Source organism: Arachis duranensis, chromosome 5 (genome assembly GCF_000817695.3).
Source record: "Arachis duranensis cultivar V14167 chromosome 5, aradu.V14167.gnm2.J7QH, whole genome shotgun sequence".
In the NCBI taxonomy this organism is placed as follows: Eukaryota; Viridiplantae; Streptophyta; class Magnoliopsida; order Fabales; family Fabaceae; genus Arachis; species Arachis duranensis.
In genome coordinates, this window is record NC_029776.3 from 11,277,662 (window position 1) to 11,300,331 (window position 22,670).

At 37.7% G+C, this 22,670-nt stretch overlaps 2 protein-coding genes across 2 annotated transcripts; one reads left to right on the forward strand and one right to left on the reverse strand.

Moving 5' to 3' along the window:
- The first annotated feature begins 11,395 nt into the window (after window positions 1-11,395).
- Window positions 11,396-17,184, forward strand: LOC107488040 (PHAF1 protein At3g51130). The gene is made up of 15 exons (XM_016108736.3): window positions 11,396-11,678; window positions 12,029-12,111; window positions 12,325-12,399; window positions 12,796-12,863; window positions 12,946-13,051; window positions 13,156-13,216; window positions 13,303-13,469; window positions 13,606-13,668; window positions 13,819-13,866; window positions 15,176-15,289; window positions 15,380-15,479; window positions 15,570-15,649; window positions 15,837-15,941; window positions 16,045-16,097; window positions 16,911-17,184. The coding sequence occupies exons 1-14, from the start codon at window positions 11,582-11,584 to the stop codon at window positions 16,090-16,092; spliced, it is 1,215 nt and encodes a 404-aa protein (XP_015964222.1). The 5' UTR covers window positions 11,396-11,581; the 3' UTR covers window positions 16,093-16,097; window positions 16,911-17,184.
- A 1,573-nt stretch (window positions 17,185-18,757) lies between these two features.
- LOC107488041 (probable serine protease EDA2) lies at window positions 18,758-22,260 on the reverse strand. The gene is made up of 12 exons (XM_021142191.2): window positions 21,946-22,260; window positions 21,723-21,854; window positions 21,482-21,637; window positions 20,985-21,167; window positions 20,728-20,844; window positions 20,554-20,607; window positions 20,411-20,482; window positions 20,062-20,267; window positions 19,799-19,893; window positions 19,401-19,475; window positions 19,182-19,265; window positions 18,758-18,961 (listed from the first exon to the last, which is right to left on the reverse strand). The coding sequence occupies exons 1-12, from the start codon at window positions 22,090-22,092 to the stop codon at window positions 18,846-18,848; spliced, it is 1,437 nt and encodes a 478-aa protein (XP_020997850.1). The 5' UTR covers window positions 22,093-22,260; the 3' UTR covers window positions 18,758-18,845.
- Between the last annotated feature and the right edge of the window lie 410 nt (window positions 22,261-22,670).

Genomic DNA, 22,670 nt, shown 5'->3' on the forward strand with positions numbered 1-22,670 from the left:
AGCGTCAATACTTGGGAGTGGGTATGGATCTTTTGGACAAGCCTTGTTGAGATCGGTGTAATCGGTGCACATTCGCCACTTCCCATTTGATTTTTTCACCAAGACAACGTTGGCTAGCCATAGCGGGTATTTGACTTCTCTTATGAATCCGGCTTCCAATAGTGCCTGTACTTGCTCGTCCACAGCTTGGGATCGCTCTGGCCCAAGTTTTCTTCGTCTCTGCTGCACCGGTCGAGATCTTGGATAAACTGCCAACTTATGACACATTAGCTTAGGGTCTGTGCCTGGCATGTCTGCGGCTTTCCACGCGAAGAGATCGACGTTATCTCGCAAGAATTGTATTAGTAATTCTTTTAAATCTCCTTTAAGGATTGTGCCGATATTGGTTGTTTTTTTCGTGGTGTCCCCGATCTGAATCTTTTCTATCTCGCCTTCTGGCTGGGGATGAAGTTCTTCTCGTCAGTGAACTCTGCCCAGCTCGATTGTGTGGAACTCTTCTCCTTTGCCTCTGAGGTTTAGGCTTTCGTTATAACAGCGACGTGCCGTCTTCTGGTCTGCTTTTATCGTGGCTATCCCTTTTGGGGTTGGGAACTTCATACATAGGTGTGGGGTCGAGATTATTGCGCCGAGTTGGTTGAGTTTTGTCCGTCCTATGAGAGCGTTGTAAGCTGAACTTACATCGACTACGATGTAGTCTATTTTGAGGGTCCTGGATTGGTCCCGTTTTCCGAAGGTTGTATGTAGTGGTATGTATCCGAGTGGGCGAACCGGGGTATCTCCTAGCCCAAACAGGCTGTTTGGATATGCTTTAAGTTCTTTTTCTTCCAAGCCGAGTTTATCAAAGGCTATTTTGAATAAGATGTCGGCAGAACTCCCTTGGTCTATTAATGTGCGGTGTAGGTTGGCATTTGCCAATATGATGGTGATAACCATGGGATCATCGTGTTCTGTGATGATGCCGGATGCGTCCTCTTTAGTGAATGTAATTGCCGGAATGTTGAGTGCTTTCTCCTCTCCTTCGACATGATATACTTCTTTGAGATATCTTTTGCGAGAGGATTTGGAGATTCCACCTGCTGTGAATCCACCGTGTATCATGTGGACATGTCTTTCTGGTGTCCGAGGTGATTGTTCTATTCGTTCGGTATCTTCATCCCTTCGTCTCTTTCTTTGATCATCATCTCGGGTGGCTAGGAATCGATCTAATTTTCCTTCTCTCACCAATTTTTCTATGATATTTTTTAAGTCGAAGCATTCGTTTGTGGAGTATCCTCGGACTTGATGGTATTCACAATATTCCTTCCGGTTTCCTCCTCCCCTTTTGCCTTTGAGTGGCCGTGCTGGGGGGATTTTTTCTGTATGGCAGACTTCTTTGTATATCTCGACCTGTTGGTAAATTTTGTATGTCCATGCATGTTTTGTTGAATCTCTCCATGTAGTTGCGGAGGCTTTCCTGATCTCCTTGTTTGATCCCTAGTAAACTGGGGGCGTGCTTGGCTTTATCTTTCTGAATGGAGAATCTGGCTAGGAATTTTTTAGCTAAGTCATCAAAGCTTGAGATGGACTTCGGGGGTAGGTTGTCGAACCATCGGATCGCTGTTTTTGTGAGAGTTGTTGGAAAAGCTTTGCAGCGAACAGCATCTGGGGCGTCAGTGAGGTACATTCTACTTCTGAAGTTGCTGAGGTGGTGGTTGGGATCCGTGGTGCCATCATACAAGGTCATATCCGGGAGCTTGAAGTCTTTTGGAATTTTGGTTTTCACGATTTCCCTGGTGAATGGGTCTTGCTCTTTGCGTGAATTTTCCTCGAAATTAGCCCGGGGTGCTTTTGATTTGAGATCGGCTTCTAATTGCTGTAGTTTTTCTTCCAACTCCCGACGTCGCTGCACCTCTCTTTGGAGATCTCTTCCAATTTCCCGTTGTAGTTGAGTTTCTTTTTCCAGTTGTTTTCGACGATCCAAGAGTGCTTCTATTGCCCCTGAATTTGGTGAGTCTTTGTCTTTGTTGGTTTCCGGAGTGTTTTGTAGCGTGACATCCGCGTTTTTGTGCAGTGTTCAATCCTCCAGACCTGAATTGTGGTCGTTGTCATGGTCGTCCGCCATGGTGATGGGATGACTTCTAGGGTCCCCGGCAACGGCGCCAATATTCCGAGGGTTACCTGAAACTGGAGGTCGATCTCGGATGAGATCTTCTGTACTAGTCGGAGCTAACGTGTCCGGCTGGTGGGAGACGGCCGGAGCTGTTGTGTCCGACTTGTTGGACTTGGTGGTGGTGCTGATTCCTTTGTCCCCGGAGGGTGGGGGGTACCTGCAAGGGACTCCGATGCTTAAGTTAGCAAGGATATTAAGCAGGTATTGAGTAGAATCAGAGTATGAGTTATACCTGGGTGCTTCAGTGTATTTATAATGGTGAGATGTGACCTTTGGATAAGATAAGTTAGTTATCTTATCTTTATCTTTAGCTTTGAGTTGAGGTCAGCGTATCTTTCAACGGAACCGCCTTTATCTCTATAGGCTTAGGCCGCCTTAGGATTTGGGTTGTGCTCCTCTATTTGGGCCCTTTACTGGGCTCTTCTGTCGATTTGGCCGAGCTCTTTAAGAAGAGATCGAATAGTCTGACCTGAAGAGGTCAGTCGCTTTATCTCCAATCATCCTGGGTCGGATAGCTCGACCCAGGGTATGAACAACACCCTAGTAGATGCGAGCTCGGGGTATCAGTACTTGTCGTTTATGGATGCTTACTCCGGATACAATCAAATCCCGATGTATAAGCCGGATGAGGAAAAAACTTCATTCATCACACCTAGAGCAAACCACTGCTATGTGGTAATGCCTTTTGGATTAAAAAATGCTGGGGCCACATATCAAAGGTTGATGAATAAAATGTTCGCTCCCCACATCGGGAACTTAATGGAGGTCTACGTAGATGACATGCTGGTGAAAACCAAGGAGGAAACCGACCTCTTGACAGATCTCTCACAAGTTTTCAACACCGTAAGGTTACATGTGATGAGACTAAATCCCACAAGTTTTCCAGATTCCTAGCGGGATCGGCACTAAGATCCCTTCCACTATTCTCTCTACTAAGAAAATGATGCCAGTTCGAATGGATTCCGGAATGCGAAGAAGCATTCCAGGAGTTCAAAAGGTTTTTGAGTCAGCCTCCAATTCTGACCCGACCCATAGTCGGGAAAGAGCTCGTCCTGTACCTGTCAGTAGCAGACAGAGCCGTAGCATCAGCCTAATACGGGAAGATGAGGTCAGGCAGCATCCTGTGTACTTCATCAGCAAAGTTTTACAAGGCCCAGAACTAAAGTATCAAAAACTTGAAAAGTTTGCATACTCCTTAGTAGTGGCCTCACGCTGATTACGGCCGTATTTCCAAGCGCACACGATAAAAGTCCGAACGAACCAGCCCATGAAGCAGATCCTCCAGAAGACGGACATTGCGGGCAGAATAGTTCAATGGGCAATAGAGCTCACCTGAAATACGAAGTTCGGATAGCAATAAAAGCTCAATGCCTCACCGACTTCCTAGCAAAATACGCCAGAGATCAAGAGAAAAAATCCACTACATGGGAGTTATATATAGATAGGTCCTCCAACAAGGTTAGAAGCTGTGCAGGCATAATACTGGTCAGCGAAGGGGGAACGCAAATAGAAGTCTCCCTCAAGTTCGAGTTCCCAGCTTCCAATAATCAGGCAGAATATGAAGCTTTGATTGCAGGGCTAAAGCTGGCAGAAGAAGTTGGTTCAACCAAAGTAATGATATTCAGCGACTCTCAGGTGGTGACCTCCCAAATAAACAGAGAGTATCAGGCCAAAGATCCTAACATGAAAAGGTACTTAGACAAAATCTTGGAGCACCTTAGGCGCTTTGAGGAGACCGAGGTAAAGCATATAACTTGGGACCTCAACAGCAGGGCAGACGCCTTCTCCATGATCGCAAGTACTAAACCAGGAGGGAACAACAGAAGCCTAATCCAAGAAACTCTCCCCGAACCCTCTATGGCCAAAACAGAGGCTGTTTAAGATGTCTTTGAGGTCGCCGGGTTAGATCTCGGGTGGATGAAGCCCTTAGTCAAATACCTAAAATTTGACATCATCCCCAAAGAGAAAAAGAGGCCAAAAAGATCCGAAGGGAAGCACAAAGCTACACGCTGGTGAAAAATATCCTCTATAAAAGGGGAATATCAACACCTCTACTAAAGTGTGTCCCGACCTCAAAGACAACCGAGGTGCACAATGAAATCTGTGGAAACCATCTCGGGGCAAGGTTGTTAGCCAGAAAGGTAATCCGAGCTAGGTTCTACTGGCCGACCTTACAAAAAGACTCAACAGAATTTGTGAAGAAGTGCCAACCATGCCAAATGCATACAAACTTCCATGTAGCTCCCCCCGAGGAGCTCATTAGTATAACTTCCCCATGGTCTTTCGCAAAATGGGGGCTGGACTTGCTAGGACCATTCCCTCAAGCGCCGGGGCAAGTAAAGTATCTAATAGTGGGAGTGGATTATTTCACAAAGTGGATAGAAGCAGAACCATTGGCCACCATCACCGCTCAAAGAAGTCGAAAGTTCCTCTACAAGAACATTATCACCAGATATGGAGTACCTCACTCCATCACTATCGATAATGGCACTCAGTTCACCGACTCAACCTTCAAAAACCTGGTGGCCAGCATGAAAATCAAACATCAATTTACATCGGTGGAACATCCACAAGCAAATGGATAAGCCGAGGCAGTAAACAAGGTCATACTGGCAGGGTTGAAGAAAAGGTTGCAGGATGCAAAGGGAGCCTGGGCTAAGGAGCTCCCACAAGTACTTTGGGCTTATCGGACCACACCTCAATCTGCCACAGGAGAAAAACCCTTCCGACTTGCTTATGGCATAGAAGTCATGATACCAGTCGAAATCAACGAGCAAAGCCCAAGGGTGAGCTTCTACGATGAGGTTAAAAATATACAGGGACACAAAGAAGAACTTGAGATACTCCCTGAAGTTCGAGAACGAGCCCATATTAGAGAAGCAGCATTGAAACAAATGATGACGAACAGATACAACAAAAAAGTCATTCGAAGGAGCTTCGCCCCAGATGACTTGATCTTAATCAGAAACAACATTGGAGTCAATAAATCTGGAGAGGAGAAGCTCGCTGCTAACTGGAAGGGACCATACAAGATTAGTGAGGTCTTAGGATAAGGTTATTACAAAGTGACCGACTTAAACGGCACCGAGCTACCCAGGTCGTGGCATGCTTGTAATATGAAAATGTACTACAGTTAAAAGCTAGCTCTACTCCCTGATGTACTTTTTTCCCAACTTCGTGGTTTTTTTCCAAAAGAAAAGGGTTTTTTCGAAGGGGGGTTTTTAACGAGGCATCACGGTAGAGACTAAGGGGTCATAAATAGTCCAAAACCCTTAGTAGCAGTAAAGTACCTTCGCAAATAAATAAAGATCTTTTACAATATCTCTTATAAAATTCCTTCTCGCTTTCTTTCTTTCTACGAAACGCACCGACTTAAGCTCGACAAAGCGTGAAAATCCCATGAACCGACCTAGGTGGTCGTCAGGATAAAATGATGAGGTACAAGTCGGTGTAAAGAGGTTATAAAATTTGATCGTGATAAACTCGGAAATTATCTAACTAACAAGTCGAATAATACCGAGAAACAAAGAAATGCATCGCAAAAATAACTTAAGTTATAAAAACTCAATAAATTAAAAAAATTGAGTATAAGAAATACCAAAAAGAGATCAGAAAACCTATAGAAGGCACTAAGGAAAAGACTGCCCCAAGCCTTCAAGAAAAATTTGAGAAAAAAATTAGAAGAAGGGACAACCAGCCAAGAAAAAGGTTTTCAAACACAAAGATCAAAAGGGTTTTTTTCGAAACCTAAACAAAAAAGCATGCACACAACCAACAAAGATAGCCTAAACCCTTGTCCAAAAAAGGGTATTTTTAATATTTTGTTCACGGCCATAAAAGGCCAAGAAAGTGTCAGCAGAATACCACCACAGAATGAAAATAAATAGTTTAAAAAAGGAGACCCACAGGCCGGGTCCCCATATAGCCACGAATAATTTTTTCAGTTGGGAAGGATGTCACCACCAGAGCCAGGGAGAGTAGTCAGAGCACCACTAGAGTCAGGAAGAGAAATATCCATAGGAGATGGAGTGGAAGTTTCAGGAGCCTTTGAAGAACTCGGGACATCTTCTGGTCGGAGAGGGGATTCTATTATTCTCTGACCTCGAGTTTTCAACTCAGACTCAGACACAGGCCAGGGAGGAGAGACAATAGCCCCGTCAATTATGACCTTATCAGGATCCAAAGGGGAGAGATCCAGGTCGGGAGCAATAACCCCGACCTACTCCTTAAAGACCCTCCACGCCTCCTCGGATCCATCAGCAATGGAGTCCTCCAGATCCGCATAAGCATCCCGAGCTCTTACCAAATCTTTTTTAACCTCCACAAGGTCCTGGAACAAGCTCGAATAGCTCTGCTCAGCCTTCTCCCGCAGACCCTCTGCCATAGTACACCGGCCCATCAACTTCTCCTCCTTCTTTCGGAAATTATCCCTTTCCTCCTTCAACCTGGTGACCTCCTCCTTCAGACTCTTCTCAGCCTCCTGATATAAAAGAATCCTCTCCTCTAGCTCTTCAACCCTCAGGGATGAACCCAAAGAGCTGAGGGAAGTCTTCTAAAAAATATCAAGAAACTTTGTGCACACCCCTGCCGCCCTGATACTCTCCTGAGCCAGAATAGTAAGGTGGTTTCGAACAGAAGCATCATCCATACATATATGAGTATGAGGATAGATATGCTTCCGAACAAACTGAGGTGCATCCACCTTGGCCTCACCTTCAAAAGAAGAGCTAGACTCTAAAGCCTTGCGCTTCTTCTTTTCTGGCTCAGTGGAAGATCGGGGAGGAGGGGAGGAGGGGACGGTAGAGAAGAGGCCGAGGAAGAAATAACAATAGGACGAGTGGGGGTCCCCAAATTGTGAGAAGAAGGGGAAGAGGAAGGACGAGAAGGACCAGCTACCCTGGCGCCGCCGACTCTGGCGCGGGATCTCGCTTTGGCCTCCTGAACTCTTTGGTAAAACTCCCTGGAATTCTTCTTCGCCATTTCTGCAAAAACAATTAGGAAGCTAAAGTCAGTAAAACAAGTCGGAAGAAACAAGTCGTGAAAACATCAAGTCGGTTAATATGATAAACTAAGAAAAAGCTACCTAATTGAGCCTGGACAAAGGTCGGAGACCCCTAGAGAAACTTTTTTGTATCTAGGTAGGGGGCTCTCCCCCATACTTCTCGGAGAAACCCCACAATGGCCGCCTCCACCTCATCCAAATCATCCAGACCGTATTTTTCACAAGGATAGGCCTCTCTCCAGTACAAAGGGAAGCGATGAGAAGAAGTGTCATCCAAAAAAAAGGGGTGGTGACCCTCTATAGCTTGAACTTTGAAAAAGAAATTTTTGAAGTCATGGAAGGATTCATCAAAAAGAGTAAAAACTCTCCGACCTTGTATGACCCGGAAAGACACCCACTGCTATTTGTTATTTTGTCCACTAAAAGGCTTAGTCATATGAAAGAGATAAAAGAAAATCTTCAAAGAAGTCAGAAAGTCTAAAGCATGGATGATAAATTGATAAATTTTCAAAAAACCCCAAGAGTTGGGGTGAAGCTGGGTAGGAGCAACACGACAGTGGCATAAAACAGCTATCTCGAAGTCGGAAAAAGGGAGAAAAACGCCTAAGCGGGTAATCATGCTCTCATACATGTAGAAAAAATGAGGGGCTACCTCAGAAGCCCTCCCAAAACAAACCCGGTCTTCCGAACCCGGGGCAATCAGTTCATATTTCGGCTCATCCTCATCAGAAGTGCAAAGCCTATGATGAGTGCGAAGGTTAGTGATGAAGTCAGTATCCACAAGAGGTTCTTCTCCCAGAACCGTGACATCCACCCATTGAGCAAGGATTTCTACAGAAGACATTTTATTTTTCTAGAAAGGGATAGCGAAACCTACAAAGAAAAAAGAAAAAGGATAAAAAATAGGGTCTCTAAGGGTTCGAGGCAAGTCTCTCAAACTAAGCAGAGAAACACCGAGACTACCATCCACACTCTACTGAACAAAACATGCAAGCGAAAAAACTCTATAAAGAAAAGGTAAGAAAAGAAACTGACCTTTTTCCTCGCACAGAAATGTGGAAGCAACAGCACTCGAAAAGGAAGGAGCTTTCTTCTTTCAAACAGTAAAAGGTGCAGGTAGAAAAGTTTTCAGAAACGAAACAAGCAAGGAGAGAAAAAAGTATTTATAAACACGTTAGGGGGATAAAGGTAAAACGACGCAGCCATTTAAGAGTTGCACTGTTACCAATGTAACCGCCCCCACGTATGAATGCTCAAACCTCTAAGAGACGCGACGTTTGATTAGACGCAACTATTGAGAATTTTTAAAACACGTCGGTTCCTTATCAGGTCGGCTACGGTCCCGAGTTATAATACTCGACCCCAATTCTTAAAAGAAATTGGGCTCGAGTAGGGGCACTGTTCATATCCTGGTCCAACGCTAAAGTCTAGGTCCAGACGACAGGCCCAACCCACAGGGTTGAGCCTCGCAGTACACCGACCTTCCCCTGAGAAGTCGGTTCTCACCACGACTTGCTCTAAGGAAGTCGAAAACGAGGATTAGCTGGCAGATAATAACTGCCCCTAAAATCTCTCAACCCACTTACAGGAGCCATATCGCAGCTTCCCTAAGATAAAGAGACAATTATCCACCTTAAAAGGTGGAACTACTCCAACGGTGGTTATTGGTTCACCACTATAAATACACTGACACCCCTCAGGTATCTCTAAGTCCCAATACTCTTTAGACCTGCTCGCACCCTTGCTGACTTAGGCATCGAAGTGTCTTTGCAGGTACCACCCCCCATTCATTCACGTTCACAAGTCGGACGGAGGCCCCAAAGGCGCGAACCCGTTCGAAGGCTTCCCCTCTCAGACGATTGGGCTAACCTAACGTATCCAACCCATTAATCTCCGATTACCACTCGTAACAAATACCTATAAGGATAATTCTACCACTCTATCAGTATAGATTAGTAGTAGAATATAAAAATTTATAATTATAAAAAATATATTTTTAAAAAATAATAAAAAAAATGACTGAACATACATCACACTTATTGAGACGTTAGTATATATAATATATTAAAATAGAGACCAAGCTTATTACCATATTTGTAGTTATTATATAATAAGTTTGTTTCAAATATTGTTGACAAAAACCAATTTTATTACTTTAATTTATTCAATAGATATAACACTACAATAAATAAATATTATAATAACATTCTTTTGAACATAGTATAATAAATTATTTCATGAAATATATTTATTTTTATTATTTGAATAAAAAAATTAAAATAATAATCGTGATTAATTAAAGTTGGTTTTTTTTTATTTATCTTGTATTTGAAGACACATATTAAGTTTATAAATTAAAAAATTATTGAAGAAAATATAAAAATATTAAGACTGCTTTTGATTTTTATTTATATTTTTTATTTTTATATTTAGTATTTTTTATTTTTTGAATTTTGTAAAAAAAAAAATAAAAATAATAAGTGAAAACAAAAAAATAGGAAGACACCCTAAGTTTATTTAGTATTTTCTGTTTTTTTATTTTATGCATTACGCACCCTAAGTTTTTAATGTGTTTGTTTTACATTTATTTTTTTTAAAAGAAGACTTGAATTCGTGACTTTTTAATTAAGTACAAAAAGACTATGTTATTTGAATTATAATTCATTGGCTTATTTTATATTCATTAAATGAAAACATTTAAAACTTTTTAATAATGATAATCTTATTATGTGTCTTAAGAATATATGTTAATTAATTTTTTTTGTCAAGTTACCAAAAAAAACAAGAACGATATTACAAATTCAAGTTTTTTAATTTTTTTATTAATTAACTTTAATCAAATTAGTTAAACATAATAAAAATTAATTATGGAAAAGTCTAGGAGGCCAGCAGTTTTATTGAATTTTGGCCAGCATGTAACCAGCAGAGGAAGGTGAGCCATTGGATGAAATTTCATACTAATCTCACACCATCAAATCATCATTGATGACTAGTTGATAGCTAACAATCACAAAAATTGCTGGCCCTAGCATTGCTCATTAATTATAACTATTATTATTCTGAATTTTATTACGAAATTTAAGTTTTTAATATTTATTTAAATAGACGAATAAATTGATTATTCGACCAACTTAAATTAGTTAAATTTTATTATTTAACTTGGTTAAATTTAGTTCATAAAAAAAATCTCGAATGTGTAACGTTATTAAAAAACCTATGATGCACGGATACGGACACAGACACATGATACGACACGACACAGGATACGCCGACACGCAAATTTTAAAATTTTATATGACACGGGGACACGCATACATATAAAATATAAAGTATTTTTTAGATAAATTGAAATGATATTTTGATATTTTATTTATATTAAAATATAAATTAAATTTTTTAATTATTTTTAATTTATTTTTTTAATTATATCAAGTATTTAAAATATTTTTTATTTTAATAAATAATAATATATACTATATCTAAATTTATTAAATAATAATATATATTATATCTAAATTAATTTTAAGAATATATGTTAAGAATAAGACTGGACACGCTGATACGTAATGATATTTAGGTGTGTTCAGACGTATTCGAAATTTTTTTTATTTTTTATTAAGACACGGTTAAATACAACAGACACACGTATTGAACGAGTGTCAATGAATATTGTATTCGAAATATATCCAACACGTAAATACGACAACTTAACAAAGTATCCGTACTTGGTAGTAAAAAATAAACTAGTCTTTTTTATTGGAGAGCGGGGAGCTTTGCCTTGCTCCTAGTCCTTGGTTTACAAATTTTGATGTCATTCTAAGCGAAATTTTGATTAAAGTTGTCTATAATATAATAATATTTAGAGTTAAACTGTCAGAATTAAAAAATTTAGGTGTCCACAACTAAGTTATTGAAAAATATTATTAACAAAATAAATCTAAATAATTTGAAACACAAAAAAATTTTTAATAAATATTATATTTTTATAAATAATAAAAGATTTTTATATTTAGTAAATAATTTATTTATTTAATTTGATTTTTTATAATATTTAAATAAATATTTAAAAAATAAAAAATATACACCATATTTAAGAATAATTGTTTTGGCAATTTGAACTTTTGACTACTATTTTGAGAGTTTACTGTTGTATTTATTTAAGATAGATTAAATTATTCAAATTCGTAATATGTATAAAAATTTTGAATAGAAATTTGAAGTATCTTATACAAGTTATACGTATCTTAGTTGTTTAGGAGAACAAGGGAAAGAAATAGATAGAAGAAACCCATTCCCCATTTCCATCATATCATATTTATACATTCAATTCAATTTGAAGCCGCGTATCGCCGTGTTATCCTTAGGCCTTCGATCCCGAAAGTAACGGAATTATTTTACCAAAATACCCCTCCGAAATCCAAATACCCAATATGTTGCAGAGACCCAGACGGCGCTGCGAGGGCACTGCCATGGGAGCCATCGTTCTCGATCTCCGACCTGGTCTCGGAATCGGACCCTTCTCTCTTGGTATTCCCCTAATTCCATTCCGTTTTAAAATGAAACAATAAAAAATTCGTGTTCATGCTTTGAATTGGGAATTCGTATTGAAGAAGGATCCAATGGATTTTCTGATTTTCTCTTCAATTGATCCATTCGGTTTCCTTATTGCATTATAGCAGTGGTGGATCTTCAGTTGATTGATTAGGTGGACTTGTGTTGAAGGCGCCGTGATTTAATTTTGACTTTGATCGATTAGGTTTTTGGTTATTATCACTTACGATAGCTCAGCTTGTTTGTTTTTTTCCGGCACTGTTGAGGAGTCGATATTATTGGGATTTTGCTAATTTAGGTTACCCCCGTTTATTGGTGGTGTTCAGGGATGCCGATAAGTGAAGCATTTGCTCAGATAGAGAATCAGCCGAACATTTATGATGTGGTTCATGTTAAGTATTATGATGAGGTTCGTTTCATGTGTTCATGACTTAAAGTTATTGTTGACTGTGTTGTATAACGAAGTTTAATCTCGTGGAGATAGTGGGTTTCCTTGATTCTGTTGAACTGGCAGAATGCTTTTGGCAGGCTATAATGCTATGGCTTCACCTTTCACCTCTGCGAGGTGTCTCTGTTTTATTTTGTATCAAACTTATCTATATTTGCTCTTATGCAATTACAGGAACCACTTAAGTTGGATATTGTTATAAGCTTTCCAGACCATGGTTTTCACCTTCGTTTTGATCCCTGGTCTCAGGTATTGTTTCCGCAAACTAATTACCCAGCGTGGCTTATTTGTAACTCATAATATTAGATGATGCGGCTCAGTTGGAGTCTTGGAGATATTCGTTCATTATATATTTATTTGACACGTTGAGTGCTGGACTAGCTAGTAGTGCAAGGTTAGAAGGTTACAACTTATTTGATTGTTTGGTTTGTTTTATGGGTGTCTCATGATCAAGATCAAAACATTCTAAATTAGTTGGAAATATAGTTCAAAATTCAAATTGAAAAAGTGTGTAAAGAATTCTTACAGAATATTAGTAGCTTCTGATGTATGTAACCCTTATGCTTTCAATCGGTTAAAGTTGTTGTGTTGAGGCTATACTCTCCACCTAATTTATAATGACCTGATTTTCCATTGTTGTTTTAGAGATTGCGCCTTATTGAAATATACGATGTAAAGCGTCTTCAAATGCGGTACTCGACTTCGTTGATTGGGTGAGTTTGTGGGCCTCGAATTTTAGCATCTACTTCCTGTGAAATAATGTCTTGTGTTAATGATCGTCTTCCCAATTTTTAGTGGACCGTCGACTTTGGCCACGTTCGTTGCTGTATATGCCCTGTTTGGGCCCACATATCCTGGAATTTTCGATAAGGAAAGAGGCATATACACTCTATTCTACCCGGTATGTGGTTGAGATGTCAAATGCTTAATTATTCGTATTTAAATTTATGTCCTACAGTTTGACATAATATTATTTAGACTATAAATTCCTTGGTTTGGTTTTAGGGGCTGTCGTTTGCATTTCCTATTCCAAGTCAGTATACAGATTGCTGTCATGATGGGGGAGGTATTTATCACATCATCGTGAATTGAAACATAGAACTATATGTTATTATTCAAATTTGTTAACTCTGTCCCTTTTCATTATGAAAGTGGAATTGCCATTGGAGTTTCCAGATGGCACTACACCAGTAACTTGCCGTGTGTCCATATATGATAGTTCCTCTGGTAAGAAAGTTGGTGTGGGATCCTTGATGGATAAGGCTTCTGCTCCTCCTTTACCTTCTGGCAGCATTTATATGGAAGAAGTTCATGTTAAGGTTCGGTTCTGAGTCCTCTATCTGTTTATAGGATAATTCTCTCAGATAGCATCGTTATAGACAAACTTTCTGGCTATTTTGGTAAATTGACTATAATGGCATATAATTCAGTTATTATTATTTTTTTATTGTATAGCTGGGGGAAGAATTGCACTTCACTGTTGGCACGCAACACATTCCTTTTGGTGCATGTCCTCAGGTAGGATGTATATTACATACAATAGGTCCATTTGAGCTAAGCTTTTATTGGATTACTTTCTGAGATTGCATGTTTTTCAGTGGTCATCTTTCCCTCAATTTGTATTATTCGTCTGAAGCAAAGTTCATGTTGTACTTCCTGTTTCTTCAGGATGTGTGGACTGAGCTAGGTCGTCCCTGTGGCATTCATCAAAAGCAGGTTCCTTGGATTACTATTTTGTATATGAAATGTGATGATTTTGTAGGTCTTTTTGTGGCATTCTATCAATATATAGAATATCTAAAAATTTTGATAAACCCTGCATCTTTATTGGTTGTGTGCCATGAAGATTTGAATTTATGTTTATTTACAGTTCATGTATTCAGAGGTGTATTTATGGTTTGCTTGTTAGCAAAGAGCACTTGTAAGTCCATGAACCATGTTTCAAATCTCCTGTCATGCACTTGTATTATTTTTTTTTTATTTGATTTGTTGTTCCTTCTCTTTTTTCTCCCCCTCCCCCTTTTTAATTTTTACAGCTAATTAACATATAACAGAATACTTTAATATTTATAATAACATTTGCTTGGTTGTTTCTTCTCTTTTTTACTTTTTGTTTTTTCCCCTTAATTTTTACACCTAATATCATATTAAAAAATACTTTAATATTTATAATAACATTAACATCTAATGGATGTTAAAAAAATCTATATATATGTTAGTACATAAAACTAAATTCTTTTAATTATTTATTTTCTCATGATATTAAAAATTTAAAATCAATACATATTAAGTAAATTCTTTCAAATGAATATATTTTACATATTTTATTCATGAATATATTTTAAATGCATATAACAAAATTATTAGAGCAATTGATTTATATTATTTTATGCCATATTTTAAGATAATAAAGCATAAAAAATAGAGTTTACTTGTCACATCACATCAACACTCAACAAAGCAAACTGATTAACCAAATAACCATGAAAACCAAAATAGATAATTTTCATATTTTACCGGATCTAAAACCAAAATGAAAATTTTAGACCAAGACAAGATAACTTCCTTATTAATTCTACCAGATTCCTCTGCCCTGCACCATCGTTTTCAAGTGTAAATTCAAAGCAAGTTCTGCCTTTAATTTAAGGATCATATACGGAGCTTGGCAATCTATTGCTGCATGTTTAAGACTGCGCATATGTTTGGTAATTTGGTTTGGTTAAGGTGTAAAGAGAGTGCAAAGAAGTCGGGTGAGAAAGTTCATTGTTAAGCTCAAAACACATGGCCAGGTGGGAATGTGGGGTTGTCCAAAATGGAGTTATCATCTATAGGAATATGAAGTTAATTATTTCTCCTCGTAGTTCCAATGTAAATTACAGAGCTTCATGGACGGAGCACTGATGTCCACTAGATACTTAGTCATTTATTTTATGGAGTAGAAATCTAGATTTACTGTTAACTATCCTTTTAGAACTAAACTGCTCAGAATGAGTATCTTTTATTGATCCTGACTCTCGCCCTGCAGGTAGATCCTATGGTTATTCATTCTGCCTCGGATCTTCGGCCTCGAACAACTCTTTGTGGAGATTACTTTTATAATTACTTTACTCGTGGTCTGGACATCTTATTTGATGGGCAGGTTTGTTGTTTGCATAATGACACATCCCTTTGTTCTTATAAACTGACAGAAATGACAATTGAACTCACTAGAAGTCTGTTGTTTTTTCAGACTCATAAAATCAAGAAGTTTGTGTTACATACTAATTACCCGGGTCATGCCGATTTCAATTCATACATCAAGTGTAACTTCGTTATCCATGGCTCAGATTGTAAGCAATCTTGTATTTACAATGCTGTATCTAGATTAGCCTTCATTAGCAGCTATGGGTGAAGTTATAAATTATTATTTTCCTTGTCAGCTGCCGGAGAATCTTTTCAGGAAGTAAATAACAGCAAGCAGAGAGCTATTACACCTAGTACAAAGTGGGAACACGTAAAGGTGATATTCTATCCCTCCCAAGTTGAATGGATACCCTTATATCGATGTTCTTTTATGGAAGATGAATAATACAGTTTGATTTCGAAAGAGCAAATAATTGTGTAAACTGGCAAGCTTTGATGTGGTTTTTTATATTGGTCAACAAAAGTTTTGGTGTATAATAATAGCTTTCAATTGATTCTGTTAGGAAATACTCGGGGATTGTGGGCGAGCTGCGATCCAAACTCAAGGTTCTGCGAGTAACCCTTTTGGTTCTACTCTTGTATATGGTTATCAAAATATTGCCTTTGAGGTATGGCATTCTTTGCAATTACAGTCCGCTGCTTGTTTAATAATTTAGTCCTATATGATGCTAAAAGGAGACTGCTAATCTGTACCATTATGATGCTAAGCAGGTGATGAAGAATGGTTATATTGCAACCATTACTCTCTTCCAGTCATAATCATGGTACACATCTTTTTTTATCTGTCTGACTTGTGTAAATATTAAATCTTAAACACGCAAGAATCCAAGCTAGTTGCGACTAACTTAGATTTATTTTGTTAGATTTAATTTTTTATTTAACTTCAATGTACTTCTCATGTAAAAAAGTATTACAAAAATATCTAGTCATATATCCCTTATCTTAAAAAGTCTGAAAATAGAAGCATGTGACTGCACCAGCGTGAGACTGTTGTATACTTATAAATGCATTGATTGATAGTTCTACCTTTTTTTTAATGGTAGTCTATGGTTACTGTTTAAGAGCTTCCGATTGGGTTCTTAAAATTTTGAAATTGGGTCCCCATGGGCTGTAAGTGATGAGGTGGTAACTGGTGAGCAGATGTGGTTACCCATTTGGCTTGTGTATTATCAAAAGGTGTCCCATTTACTCCCTAGAAGCCACTGTTATGTGACTGTTTACGTGCCAGTCATGTGACTTTTCTTTTGGGGAGAAGCAAACATAAACCACTTGGCTGCCGATCATGCAGACAAAGTTGAAAGTTGGTTCCCCACATTAGCACTGAATGAATGTATGCCTGACATGTCTGGACCAAATGGAGTGTTTGTGTGTATATGACACATTTTCAGGCTTTTTTGGATCGATTTAGAGACTTCTAAGCTAAAGTGACTATTTAAAAATGCTGGGCAAGCATCAAGGGACCAGCATTTATTGGAAAAACATACTGATTAATTTGCAGAACACGTGCATTAGTCATCTTTTATCCTTGTGCATTGCAATTTCTATGGACTATTGGTTAATCTTAATTTCTGTCTCAGTTGTGTTAAAAGGTTTCTCAATCATGGTTTATGAAGCTTCACAAGGAATGGCAGCTTAGGTTTGTACGAAATTTCTTCCATGGAGTAAATGGGAATTTCTCCAAAAATATTTGGTTCAGCTGTCATCTTCATGACGTGGCAAGGAGCTATGGCAAATTGACAATTGTACAGCTGGGTATTAAATTGTACATATTAGAATTCTGTAATATAATGTGATCTTCTCTAACTTTGACGTTTTGCACGAAGTTTATACATATAAATTTCTATTGCTTTACGTGTCAGATAGCATCACGTTGTGCGACTCTCGGTTACTTTACCTGCTTTAATCAATGTTTCTTGGTCAAACTTATCTCTTTTCCTTCTCCAATAAGTATACGCTTAAATTAATCGATTAGAATCTTGCTGTAATCCATATGCTGTAGTTCATTTTGTTTTACTCGTGATGTAACGTATCTCGATGGATAATTAAAAAGTTCATATAAACATTTTTCATTTAAATGTTTGTTTAAAATAATAGGTTCACATGAAAATTTTCATGGGAAATGTATGACAAAAATTACGTCTTCTAAACAGATACGAATGCAACGTCTTGTTTATTTTTGTTTAGTTGTGTCAAGAATTCTGGTTAAGAAAATTAAGCTTAAATGGATGTATTCTTAAAGTCAATATCCAGTTAGATAAACCATTCGTGAAGATGGAACCACTTTACATATTCTTTTCACTCCAGCTACCCACGAACAATTTGAACATGGAATGATCTCAATGCCTGGGACATGATGGAATTGGAATGTAAGTTTCGTGGCTAAAGTGAAAAGGGAAGTATAATTTGAACCGTAACCCTGAATACCAGTGAAAGTGAACATTTTAATCGTGTCCAATAATAGTACAGCACTAGCAGCACTATTACATCACATGCAACTGGCAAGGAATATCTTGATGTTTTTGTTTGTTTCGGCTTCTTTCATTCTTTCTGCCCCTCCCTCTCTTTCTCTTCTCCCCAAACCCACCAAAAAAGGCGCAATAAACTCATGTTGATAGCTTGGCCTGGCCCCATAAATCTTTTGTTCCATTCATTCAAGGTATTTAACAGATTGGCCACAGATTCTTAACAGGCTGAGAAGTTTGCCAAAGAATTTCTAGTAAAATTACAGTGAGAAATATCACTTGTGATTGTGCTTTTAAGTTTTAACTGAGCCAAATGTTACAGGATGAGTTCGGTATTGGCAAGAAAAAATAGAATGAAAACTGCATATACATCAGAGTTCTAATAGTAAGCACCGGCAGGGTCTGGTTCGTTGCCCGGCTCAAATGGTGAGTCATGGTGGCAAGTGGCAACACTGCAAGGAGTTTTTTTTCGAAAAATGGTATGTAACTCACTAACTTGGACTCTTCACAAACTCGATTTTGCTTTGCACCATTCTTACTGCTGAATGCTGACAAGACTGTAATTACGGCATTGACAGGACTTTTAAAGTTGCAAAGGTATGCTAACAATGTCTTGTTTGAGGGAATCCTCCTCAAGCCTAACTGATGCTCTATGTCTATGATAAATGAAGTTATACAAACAGTGATTATTCGTTATTCAGTTCAGTTCAATATTAGATAATCAATAATCTATCTCTAAACTGAATAAAAATGATATGAATTTACCTATGTAGTCACTTAAAAATCATGGTGTTTTATGGAAGTTAGCTCTCATGGTCATGAAGATTGTCAAAACACGTTGTAGTGAGCTGATACTAAATTCCTCACCTTGTCATAAGCATTGAACATAACATGTTATTAAAATAGGAGGCAAAAATCTCACTTCTAATTTCCAAAGCTATTAAGAGTGAACGAGAAATAAATAACAAATAATTCACAAAGGTGATTCACAATTCATTACTTCACAGAATTTTTGTTGTCCTACATCATCTTATTGCATGCTAAGAATAATTATATACAGCTCCTGCTCGTGTCCTGGCACTCAGAAAGCCACAGGTCTATGTGCTCCACAATCTTTTGCCGGACTTTGTGGACTGCATCAGGGGAGGTGCAGTTCTTCTCATTACCTAGAATGAAATTTCGTTATCAAAATGCAGGAGCATAATCATGTATTGTGAAAAGTAAACCAAAAAAGGTGATGTTGGCAACTAATTTGAGTTTTCTTTCTACAAGAAATTATCATGTTATTATCATTTTTTTCTTTTTTGCAGTGCTAAATCTATTTGTTGGGATCTTGCAATGGAAATACTGTAGGTTTAAGATTGGCGGTGTAGAAGCGATATATACCTTCAATGTTAAACGGAGATTGAGGACATCCACGCATGTCAGTTCCATGGCCGCAATTAGAACACGTGATTGTATAGGAAGGCACTGAAAAGTTCAACCGCAATTTGATAATAGTAATTGTTGGATTTGAAAGAAATGCAATTTTGACATTGTGCCAGAGTAATAGCATTAATAAAGAAGGGAATTATTCAAAATTGAAAATAGTTCATTCCAACTCACTGTCAGGGGATGACGCTTGTTTTGATGCACGGCGCCAAGGATCCTGGGAACCATTTGTAAAAACTATCTTTGAACCTGTCCATGTACGTTACATTAGGGTAGATGAAAGAAGTCAAATTCATGATGACAATATAACATGATATTCAGCTAAAACCATAAAGACATGTAAAATATGCTAATAAAAAAGTTCTAATAGATTACTTTATTGGCTAATTCAATCATGATTCAAACTAAAATATGCAAACACAATAAAGACTCCCATTTCATTAGGTTCTTCTAAGTTCACAACAACAATAATTAAGGCCCGATAAAGATAGCTTATGAATGTTCACTTAACACAAAACGATAAAACAAAGCTTTGCACCGAATGACACATTTAGGCAAGGGAAGTTTCTGACCAGCAATTTTGGTGCCTCCATAGTATATATTAGTTGAATCAACATCAGGAAAGATGCCTTCTCCAAATACATTTTTGCAGAGGTCCAAATGGTACCTGCAATATTAAGAAATTACTTTTTTCCAATTTATGAGATCATGATCACAAAGTATACAAAAAACTGGAAAAATGAAAGCCATTGTGTGATATGCAAAAAATGAGGAAAGGAATCTTGTCAACAAACAAAGAAGTATACAAAGTTAACAATGGAGAAAAGGAGATTGCCTTGTATCAACTTTTGAGGAGCGCACACTATCATTAGAGGGAGCCACTTGAAAGTATGCTACTTCGGTGCAAACTTGAAACCACCACAGTCTATCAGAACTGTCTTCACTAGCAGCAGTGTTTTTCAAGTAATTCTGGTTGTAAGATTGTACGCTAGCACCATAGTCTCCAAGGTAATACTCTTTTACATATTTGGCATAAGCATCCTGCAAAATGATAATATATGTGAAATCAGATTACCAAAGAGGTAACCATCCCCACCAGGAAGAGGACCAGAGACATTGACACATGAGTGTATAATTCATTAAATTAAGAATACTGAACTAAGAAGCTAGCTTGAAAAGCATACCACCAAATCATCCCCAGCCTTTTTTGCCTCAACAAGAGGCTTGCATAATTTATCTGGATTTCCATATTGAAACTGAAACAAACATAAATACAAGATATTTCACTGACTTGAAGAAATGAAACAGCAGATATCATATCAATTACCGCTGTAGCAGCAGCATCTGCCAAAAAGTACAGGAAATCACCATCAATTCTGAGCTGCATAGCAAGGCAAAGATCAACAGGCATCGTGCAAATCATACCATAAAAATCTATTAGGCTATGTAGCTCATGCATGTGGGTAAATAATAATATGATCTATAGAGTAATAAAGCATACATCAGTTGCATCGAAAGATGCCTTTAATGCCTTTCCATTAGTTACTAGTTTTTGATCGACAAGTTTAGTGGTTTCTTGTAATGCTGCTTTACATTCAGGACCTGCCGACTCACCAACCTGCATGTTTAAGACAGAACTCAACACTTGAATGAAACTAAACCAAAGGGAACACTGTACAATGTATGGAATCTTCTGAAAATCTGTAAAATAGAGATATGGTGAGAGTATGAACATAAAGGAAAAATCACTATCTTCACCTGCTGATCAAACTCTGTGAAGTTATAAACAGCAAGAACAACTGCAGAGCTTGCAAGACTTCCACATGTTAAATGTGGAAACTTAAGACGAAACCATGCACTCAGTGCTCCAGGATATGAGACACCAAAAACAAACCATGGATTTTCTTCTTTTGTTCTATTAAGCTTTGCATTTAAAGATTCCTACAAGAAGTACAATAAGCAATTAAAATGATGAGCAATAAGCTAATCCACACTGCAGACTCTTTAAGTCATCATGAAACCTGAAGGAAAGTATGATAAGATTCACTCAAATTGACATAAAATATTCCCATTTTCTGGGCATTGTCATTGATTATTAATGATAAGCTCAATCTTGAGCTGACTAACAATCAATGAACTACAATTTGATTTTAATTGACAAATTCCCAACTAGTCCCTAAAGGCACTACTTCACTGAATTACTGGTTAATTTCTGACATGTCATCAAACAGGAAGTTAGAAAAAATCTAACTTGCCTGATAACCCTGGCGAAAAACAGCCAAATCAAAGAGTGCTTGCTTGGATGAAAGATATCTCAAATTTTGTGTTGTGAGCTGTTTAAACGGAGAACTCTTTCCATAATAGCGATGCTCAAGGGAAACCACAGCTGCTCCAAACTTCTTTGCCAAAACCTATAGTGTGTTACAAGGCAAAGCCAAAACTTATTATCTCAATTCACCAATAACAATGCATATTTGCGGAAAGATTGAAACTTACAGCAATATAGTCGTTTTTGATCCCCTTGCATGTATATTCACCACAAATTACCATAAAAATAGGTCCATCTGGACTACGGAAAAAGTCAAGGAACTCGTAGTATCTTTGCTGGAATTGGCTCCGATCCTGCGACTGCAATTCGCGTAATTATGAAAAAGCGTGATGCAGATGAAATGGCGCAAAGAATTATAAGATGAAGGATGTGGAAATTGAAAGTACTGACATAGGGAGAGTAATGATCGAGGGTTTGAGAGAACCAGAGTTGTTGAGTGGTCAAATAGTTGGCGCTTGGATTCGCAGAGTGTGTGAGTGTGGGGATGAAGATCAAGAGAGAAACACAGAGAGAATAGCGGGTCATCATCTTCATCATTCTTCACTCATCACTTTATCTTCGGTGTTGGGATCATATCTCATCCCAGTTCTGTTGTACGGTAAAGTTAGTTAAACATGGGCGCCCACCCCTGAACCTCACTGGTCAAACTCAAACTCAAGAACCAGCAAAAATGCACCATAGAATTGACCAACAACATTTTACATTAATTACAGATTAAGAGCTTCTTTTATTTATATATGATCCTCTAATTAATTTTCTTTTATTTACAAAACCATTTAAATAATGAGCATGAAAACTTGATGATATATTATTGAGCAGGCCGCCAGTATTGATCTATTTATTGTTAGAGTAATTTAAGTTTATCTTTGTTATGAAGTTAGATTTTTATCAATCTATTGATCATTGAATGATGGGAAATTTATAATGATTTAATCATTATGTATACAAAATTTTAGTATATTGTCCACATCGATATAATGCAGTTTATATTAATTTTAGTTAAAATCACGATAACATTATTAGAGGAATTTTGTGAAATTTTATTATGATTCACTCTTTTGTGTTTATCGAAAGTGACATTGAATTATTGACTTTTGATATCTATTTTCATTTAA